Genomic DNA, 9,580 nt, shown 5'->3' on the forward strand with positions numbered 1-9,580 from the left:
TGATAAAATGCCCTTAAGAAACTCATCCCTGTAACTTGTGCAGTTCAAGTTACCAAAGAGTTAAAATATCAAATGTGAAATTCTTCCAACATGGCGGCACGCTGTCCAAGAAGACATTCTTTTTAAAAAAGTATACAGTTTCCATACTATTCTTAATATCACAAGTGTTATTTAAACATCTTTACATTGTTTTACATGATTTCCTGTATTTGTGAGGCACGTGGAGGCTCGCATACATTCATGCATCGTTTTCTTTTCCTAGAAACCACATAGAGGAAACATGCTCCGACATGTCACAATAAAAGTCCTTTAAACAATTAAAACATCAGCTAACATGCAGAAACAAACACTTTATCTGCTCTCAACCGCCAGAAACTAAAGACCCACTTCAAACACGCAGTAAAAATCAAGTTGAACAGTTTTGCAGTGTAGCATGCAAACAAAACATCCTGATCTTCTCATGCTATATAGTGTATTCCTGTTTATAAATGGCTGCAGTGAAATGAAGAAACAAATATATATGGAAAGAACAGACAGTAACTTAAAGCTGGAAACCTCGTCCTGTAAACTCAGTAATCAGGATTTAAGTGCAGTGAAAGGATTTCTTCCAGACTAAATCCAGATCAGAAACATAGAAGAACTTAAGAAACATCTCAGAGAGCTTTAACAACCTCAGACATGAGCTGAGCAGAGTTGTAACCTCAGTGCTCTTAACCTGCTCAGGTCAAAATATTTGACTAACACAGCGAGTGAGAACAGTTGCAAGGACATTAAAGGGTCCCTACACATTAAAGATTTTTATGCCAGGGTTAGGGTTAGAATGTGATTGTAGATGTCCGGTAAGTGTGGTGTAATGTCTTCTGGTATTTACGATATTTTAGAAAGCTCTTTTATATTTATTGTATAATGACAATGTACAATGACAAGAAAGATATTATGTTATATTATAGTTCCTTCCCTTCAGTTGTGTTCTATTCTGATCTGTTGTGTTCTATTCTATTATATGCTATTCTATTCTATTACATGCTATTCTATTTTATTTAATATATTCTATTTAATAAGATATTAATAATGTTCTCACCATCCTGTCGATGTCCACCATGGACTGGCTCGTTCTGTCCAGGTGAATGTTAAGGACGGTGGTTTCCACCCAGGCATTATCTGTGTTCCTGCAGTCATCCACATAACCCTCCGACACCTCAGACACAGTAACACAGCAACTCCAAGTCACAATCAACAAGTTTCTTAATGTCAGAGTCAAGATAATCATGTTATGAATGAATCTTCAAATCAACAGATTTGATCCCCGACTTTGGTGTGATCAGATGTCGGAGATTTTTGTCCACCCAGTTTATAACAATAAACATCAGCTAAATACAGTTTTTCTCAGTGGCTTTGGTGCATTTCTCACATCACTGTTAACATTAACACAACAGTTAGTTCAACCTCCACAACATTCAGTCATTTGTGCTCATCATAGTAGCAGTTTCTCATTTCTTACAACAAATTACAAATACAAATACTTTTATTTCATCAATGCTTTCATACAACTCTACTGTTTTATAATATGATAATTGTTTATGTCATGTCAGTCAAAATTAACTAGTGAATGCTGGATAGTCATTCCATATAAAACTAATATTCCTCATTTCATTGCTTCAGTCATTACATACAAAAATGTTGAACTAGTTGTCAAAATCTGTCAAGCACATTTTATACATTTACATTTTTTTTCTTTTTTTTTTTTTTTTACTGAAAATGTCTCCTAAATTGAATAATTTCTCTCAGGTGAACCTCAGCTTTCACTGATGAGAAGCGCTGTGTGAAGCACCAACTAGCGTTGATGAGTTGAGACAACAACAAACCACAGTGAACATGAAGGAAGAAGCTGATGAGACCTTTGGTTGGCCCCGTGGATGATGGGACATTTAGTTACTAAAAACCAACGGATGGAAGCGTCCATAAGAGCATGGTTGTGTTGCTATGCAACAAGGAATTCACATATCACCATAGCAGCACATCCAGCCTCAAGTATCACCTCAATGCTAAACATATAGCAGCTAGCGGCTAGCGTGCTAGCTAGCGTGGATTGTGTTTTACTTCAAAAACCAAAGTATTCTAGTTGACAGAAGGTCTACCTACCTATAGGCTACCTGGATTTATGAAATGTACTATATTTATAAATATGCTATTGCTACACTTAATGGCAAAAATCGCAGTGGTCTGTTGGACTTGAAAAAAAAAACAATATTTTTGTTGCTTAAGCTTATGTATTCAGTCATTATTCAATGGTATACTAAAAATCCATGTGAAAAAAATTACTTACTGTTCTCAGGTCAAATATTTATATGCGATTAACATGCGATTCCTTTCGATTAATTGCTTACAAAGCCTCTAATTAATTAGATTTTTTTTTTTATCGAGTCCCGGCCCTATTAATAATATGTGTGTATTTTTACTAAGAGTAGACAGAATATTTATCACACAGCCACATAGGACAACACATCGATGAGTAATTACCAGATTATTTGATTGATCCACAGATGACCTGTCATGTCCAAGATGATGACAAGCCCTCGGTTCTCCTGTTGTCATCCTCACATTAGACGGTACTGATGAATAAACACCAGACGTTATTCACACTTCGAGTTTTTGGTTTTACAGTTAACATATTCCCTCCTGTAATGGTCTCTTTAGACCTTCAGTGGTATAATGACACTGAATAACTTCACTCGAGCTTTGAGGAGTCGGGACTGAAGTGCTTTTCTCAAGTGTGACTGGATGATAGTTTTTAATGACAATTCTACGTGTCCATGGTTTGCAGAAACGTACAATGGAAACATTTATTCTAGTGACTTGGACATAGTTCATGTTGTATTTCATTGGCTAATGGTGTCTCAAAAAGCTTAACTTGTATAAAATGTGGAGAACCTACCTTTGCAATGTTCACATATTTTCCTTTGATTTCTGTAGAAAATCAGGATGACAATCACAGTCAGACAGCAGGCCAACAGGACTCCAAGAACCAGGACAACTGACTCCAGTTCAGATCCCGAATCGCAAATGCATCCTAAGATACATTAAGCATAGTTTCATTATAATCATGGTCTCTTTGGAGTAATCATTTTGAGGCCCACATTGGCATTTAGAAATTAATTTTAACAGTAAGTTAATGTTTAATATAATTTAGTAAAAAATGTCAATTTATAAATGCAATTGAAAGAACAGATAGCTAACAGAATAATACTCCTTATATATATTAAAGTATTATAACTAGGCTAAATGATTCCAATATAATTGTACTATAACTATAATTGTATAAACGTGTCCACTCTAGTTCCTTCACCAAACAGGATCTGTCCACATGTGACCACAGCGCAGTAGTAAGTCCCAGTATCAGAGGAGTTCTGTATAGTTTTGGACAGACTGTGGACACAACTTATTTCCTCTTGTTCATCACTGTGAGTGTAAAGAACATCTGAATGAGATCCTCCTGATCCAGATCTGAACCAGTAAACATTGTGTTCAGCTGGACACTGGTCTGTGTTTTCTTTGTTCTTGGAGAGAAGAGAACACTGGAGAGTCACTGGGTCGCCCTGCTGGACCCACTCAGTCTCCGGGCTTTGTTTCACGTAGAAAGATTTCAGCTGATTACCATCTGCATGATTCAGTAAAAAACAAAACGAAACATAATCATCAAAAGAGATTCTTATCTGAAAAATATAAAAAAAAACTTGGCACAATTACTGAGAGTAAAAGATATTTTACCGTTCACAGCCAAGAAGGTGACACTGACCAAACTCTGTAAATACGCTGTGCCAATCTGACAGAAGTATGCTGCTTCGTCCATTTTGTTGACATTTCTGATGGTAAGAAAATACTGAGCATCCTCTTGTGTTAATGTGAACCGTGAAACTTGTTCACCAACTGTTAATTTGCCAACAATTACAGAAGCAACTGTTTGAACTGTATGTCCAGGAGACTGCTTGTACCAGTAAAAAAAATTGCCATCCGTCGCAGAAACTGGACATTGAAGAGTAACATTTCCACCAACTTCAACCTCAGTCAAAGACATCTGGTGAGAGACCTCTGTAGTCTGAATCAGGTCTGAAGAAAAGAGACAAACAGTCACAGAGTTACAAGGCAAGAGGACGAAACAAATTGTCCTTGCAAAGATTGTTACATAGTTTTCTTTTTCTCACTGTAGTTAAAGCCTGATTTCCACCGGGCGCGTTACTGCAGCATCACGTCAGCGTCGCGTATGACGTTGCAAATAGGTAACACTCTAATCAATGAGAGCGTTTCCACCAGGCGCGTAGCGTAACGTTACTGCAGCGTCACGTCAGCGTCTCTACGCGAGCATTAGGTAGCACTTCTATTTCTCCGCGAGACGCTGCCAAATCGCGTGAATCTCAACAGAGCAGATCGCACCAGACAGGAAGTCCGACTCAGAATCAGCGTAAAACACTTCCGCCCCTTTCAAAATAAAACACAATACGCAGTTCATGCAGCCTAAAACTACTTCACATCAACATTATGTTATGACCGGGGCACCAGATCGGCAATCAATCAATCAAAGGGTCTCAGAGGATCGGCGACACGGACTACAAGAGACTGATTGTTGAAGTGGAACATCATACAATCATTTATGACATAACATATTGTTTTTATAAGGATAGATGGTCAGATCAACATATCTTTCACCTCAGAGAAGCAAAGTAAGTTGGTTTTTGTTGTTGTTGTTTACTTTATACACACAGTTTATCCATAGACTGTATAAATAGAGTTTAAAGTTTATCACGGGATCTTGCGGTCTCCCGTATGGTCAGGATTATCGTAACGCGCCCGGTGTGAATTGACAGACGCAGCAAAAACGCTGTGGAGACGTGCTGCTGCTGTAACGCGCCCGGTGTGAATTAACAGACGCAGCAAAAACGCTGTGGAGACGTGCTGCTGCTGTAACGCGCCCGGTGTGAATTGACAGACGCAGCAAAAACGCTGTGGAGACGTGCTGCTGCTGTAACGCGCCCGGTGTGACTTGACAGACGCAGCAAAAACGCTGTGGAGACGTGCTGCTGCTGTAACGCGCCAGGTGGAAATCCCCAGTAAGAATTGTACTTACACACTGTACGAAGTAGAACCAAAGCAGCCAGTCCAGTGATCATTGTGGTGCAGCACCTTTCGTCTTCCACTACTGAAGTCTTCCACCCGAATGGAAAATGTAGTCACGATGTGATCAAGGTTGATAAAGTGGAAATCGTAGTGATTAGCTGCAATGTAGAAAATGACCGCACCCGCCCTACTTTTAGCAAACCTGTGATCCATTTTCATTTGAAAAGAGATGTACATGTTACAAGTTGTTGCAGTGTTTTCATTCAGATTGTGTTACGGAATTTCTCATTTCTGTGATGACCATTTTTGTGTTTACTTAAGAACGAGTCTTGGGGGTCTTTTGACAGCAGCAAACTCTGTCTTATTGACAGACTATATGTGGGTATCTACAAGATGCAGTCAGCAATATTTTCGGGAATACTTTATATCAAGTTCTATCAACACAAGCCTAAAGATAGGTGACACGGTTCACATCTTCTGCTGGTTTCTACTGGTAAACTATTGTTGGCTGTCACAAAGATAACGCATGTAAATGAGATTGGAGTTGTAGAAAACTGTATTTTCAAAAGATGGAAGGAAATGTGGCTACAACCACACAGAAAAGAGATGTGAAGAACTCACCAGTAAACATATGTGAGAAAAGACAGCTCTTGTGAATGTACAAATTGTGGTTGAGATGGAGCATTTTCCTTTTACCAACTCATAACAACATTAAGGAGACTAGTAAAGGTGATTTTCATTTATTTTTTACACAGAGACGAAAGCAAGTACCCTACCACTGCATTTGCAGAGAAACAATAAGCCTCATAGACTTTTTAAAAAATGAATCTCCGTAATGTGTTTAATTCATGAGCATGTTTCTGTCCATCCATCTTACATATTTTGTCCGACAAGCACTCTTTAGTGATTTCATTTGTTTGCTTGTTAAACCAAAACAAAAGGACAGGCCTGTTCCAGCAATTGATAGTTCCATCTCTTTTTATCCACAAGGGTTTCATCACCTTTAGTTTCACTCCACATTTTGCATTTTGCATGGTAAGACAGACACACAGTCAGTGGTTTTCTGTCCACCTCAACTCTACAACAAAGCAGCTTACAAAAATACATGCAGAGAGTTTTATGTTGTGGACGCAATTGTGATTGGAAAAAAAAATCTGCTTAAAAAAATTGTCAGAGGATGACTACTCAAATGGATGAACCCCTCAGATCTCAAAGGACTCTGTAAATATCTTCTGTCTGTTTGCTGTGAGAACAAGGAAAGCCACATGCAACAGCTACACTGACTGATGATGCACTGTGGTGGGCTGTTTGACCAACCATCAAGGCTGATTACTCAGAACAGACCTGACTATTCAACAGAATGTGCAGTGAGGGGAGAGAAGAGGCTTCAGCAGGCTAAATTTAGATTAAATTATAATTTTTCTTGCTTTTTACTCAGCTCGTCTGAAGAATAAATAATATCTTTGAATTCAATGTTCAGTAGCAACCGTATATGCATAAACATATGCGTGTAAACTTGTAAAAAATACAATTTTGTACAATTTGTTTATCTCTTGTTTTAATTTTGACATAAATATATTGATTCATTCAACATTAATCACTGTGCCAAGCGACTTTAGCAAGGCTCTCACAGCTAATTGTTGATAATCAGGCAAGCTTAAGATCACAGTTTAGACTGCTGCTAAATTAAAAGCACCAAACTGCAGACATGTGCAATCAAAAACCTTAAAGACATAGTGTGTTTCTGGGTGTCCAACCCTCCTGAACCCTTCACCTACTCCTGTCAATTGTTTTAAATTCTTCCTCTTGCCTTTTTCAAACAGCAGTGTAGCCCAGCTCCCTGAGGCTAAAGCTGACTGAGAGAAAGGTAGAAAGGCCCCTTTTATATCAACACCTCAGTTTCAAGCCCAACCACAACAATGCTAAAGTTTCCATGCATCAGGGTTAGGGTTAGATTTTAAACTACACTAACTTTACGGTTAGGGTAGGGTTAGGGTTAGGTTAGGGTTAGGGTTAGGGTTAGGTTAAGGTTAGGGTTAGGGTAGCGTTAGGGGTTAGGGTTAGGGTTAGGGTTAGGGTTAGGGTTAGGTTAGGGTTAGGGTTAGGGTAGCGTTAGGGGTTAGGGTAGGGTTAGGGTTAGGTTAGGGTTAGGGTTGGGGTTAGGATTAGGGTTAGGATTAGGATTAGGGTTAGGGTTCGGCTAGGATTAGGTTTTGTTGAGGGAAAAGTGGTGGCAAAACAGATCAACTGTTTTGCCACATGCACTGGCACAGGCTTTTTCTTAAAATCATGTAAAACTCCATCGTGCTCAAAAACAGTTCATGCTGCTTCAAAACCCTAACCCTAACCGACTGACTGCATATTTTGTAAATTATGGTTTCCTGCCAACATGTCCTGAATAAAATCTCTATACAGATGTTTGTGATGGGAGTGGCGGTCTCTATACTTAACATTTTTCTGACATCAATTTTCCTCACATGTTAAGAATTGATTTGTGGTGGTTTAAGCTCCAATATCTGATATATTTAGTTTCTGCACAGTTTCTAGCCCTGCAGGCAAACTTTTAATTTATCCACTTCATTTTAAATCTTAGTTGTGGTCCCAAAGTTTAAATAAAAATATAGAATATATCCGGTTGAATTTGGGTGGAATTTGTCCAAAATGATGCAGAAAACATCTAAAAAATATCTATTTGATGGAATGGAACAACCATAAAAACACTTATTCACTGTCAATTTCAATAAAGAACTGGCATTTTTTATAGAAGTTACTTTTATAGTTAAAGTATAAACAGATGTATATTATTATTGTTCATTTTGTCCCGTTCCTATCCATTGAAATCTGTATATCTTTGTGATAAACCACACAAAACAACCATAAAGTGATACAAAATGACCACAAAACGACTCAAAAGAGACACTAAATAATGAAGACACACTCGTTAGAACTATACCTGTGTATATTATAGATACTGTGTAACAGAGGGCTTACAGCACAGTGTGTCTCTGCTGCGTTGTAATCACTGCAGGATTATGCTGAGCTGCAGGAAAGTTGCAGCATGCAGCATTTCACACTGAGGTGTGCAGAGATTCTCCAGAGCTGACGGGTCACACTGTGTGAGAATGACTGGACACACAACACACATCCATGACTCAGTGCCACAATCCCTGTGAAACTCCAAACAGGAGCAGAAGAAGAATCAGAAGAGGTCTGTGTGTTTACTTATTTCCACTTTTTAATATTAATATCTTCACCTGTAATACAGTATAACATAAGTCCTGCAATGACTCATACTTAACTTTTATGAAGGTTATAAAGATTGACGTGATGACCTGTTAAAGAGTATTTTAACTTTATCCTAATGTTGGATGATTTAGTTCAGGGATGGGCAACTGGAGGCCCGGGGGCCGCATACGGCCCGCACCCTCACTTAAAGTGGCCCTCAGTACAACTACATGCATTTGAGCATGAAATCTTGAAAGTGCTGTGTAAAAATGCACAAAATTACTTCTTGCAATTAATGTTGGTCTGCTGTTCTTGCGCTGAAAAAAAGTAATCACAGTAAGTGGTTATTTTTTATTTGCTTTAAACATTTTGTATTCCCATTTATACAGTTATACATGCATTTCAGCATGAAATATGTTAAGTAACATTCAAAATTGCAGTTTCATATATCTGGTTAAGTGCACGGTCCTATATGTGGCCCTGTGGTAGTGTCGATATAAAATTGTGGCCCCCTGCAGCATTTAAGTTGCCCATCCCTGATGTAGTTTGTGATGCTGTTCAATTATTTTTTATGTTTGTTTTAGTATTTTACCAAGATTCAGTTTTTTTTCCAAGGAGGGAGAAGTAAAGGTTGATGTAATTTTTTTTTTAAAAATTTAAAAAAAAGTTAAAAAAATGTAACAGTAAATTATTGTGAAATTACGCCATTCTGCACAATGAGGCATTTTACTTAGATACCTTTTTTTGATCTCCAGTTTGGTACACTGTAAAAAAGAAAAACTATTGTTTCACTGGATTTTTCTTGTTGTTTTTTCTACATAGTGCGGTTATATATGTATATAATGTACAGTAAATATCTGTATCAAAATAAATATATATCTGTAGAATAACTAAAGGGTTTTTTTAAACTTTAACATGATGGAAAGTGTATTTTTACTTAACTTGTTTTTATGCTATAAACTTTTTCTTATCTTTCTTTTTTTTTTTTTTACATTAAATGCATAGTTTTATTGTAAGAAAACAAAACGTTGCCTTAATTTTCCATTCAGCCTACGATTATTATTTTTTATTTTTTTTACTTTGAATTCCCTGTAATTTTACTTTCACGAGCAGTAAGCAATTGGAAAACACTGGGTGAAAAAATCTACAATGTCCCATTATATGAATTTACAGAGTTCAACTTCCATTTTATGTTTAATATTTGTAATAAAAGTACATTTCCTCTTTTTTTATGGTATTTGTA

General features: G+C 37.4%; 1 protein-coding gene across 1 annotated transcript; it reads right to left on the reverse strand.

Moving 5' to 3' along the window:
- Positions 1-497: 497 nt before the first annotated feature.
- LOC131960824 (uncharacterized) lies at positions 498-5,251 on the reverse strand. Its single transcript, XM_059326088.1, has 4 exons — positions 5,123-5,251; positions 3,769-4,107; positions 2,936-3,658; positions 498-2,612 (listed from the first exon to the last, which is right to left on the reverse strand). The coding sequence occupies exons 1-3, from the start codon at positions 5,163-5,165 to the stop codon at positions 3,309-3,311; spliced, it is 732 nt and encodes a 243-aa protein (XP_059182071.1). The 5' UTR covers positions 5,166-5,251; the 3' UTR covers positions 498-2,612; positions 2,936-3,308.
- Between the last annotated feature and the right edge of the window lie 4,329 nt (positions 5,252-9,580).

This window comes from Centropristis striata, chromosome 22, assembly GCF_030273125.1.
Source record: "Centropristis striata isolate RG_2023a ecotype Rhode Island chromosome 22, C.striata_1.0, whole genome shotgun sequence".
In the NCBI taxonomy this organism is placed as follows: domain Eukaryota; kingdom Metazoa; phylum Chordata; class Actinopteri; order Perciformes; family Serranidae; genus Centropristis; species Centropristis striata.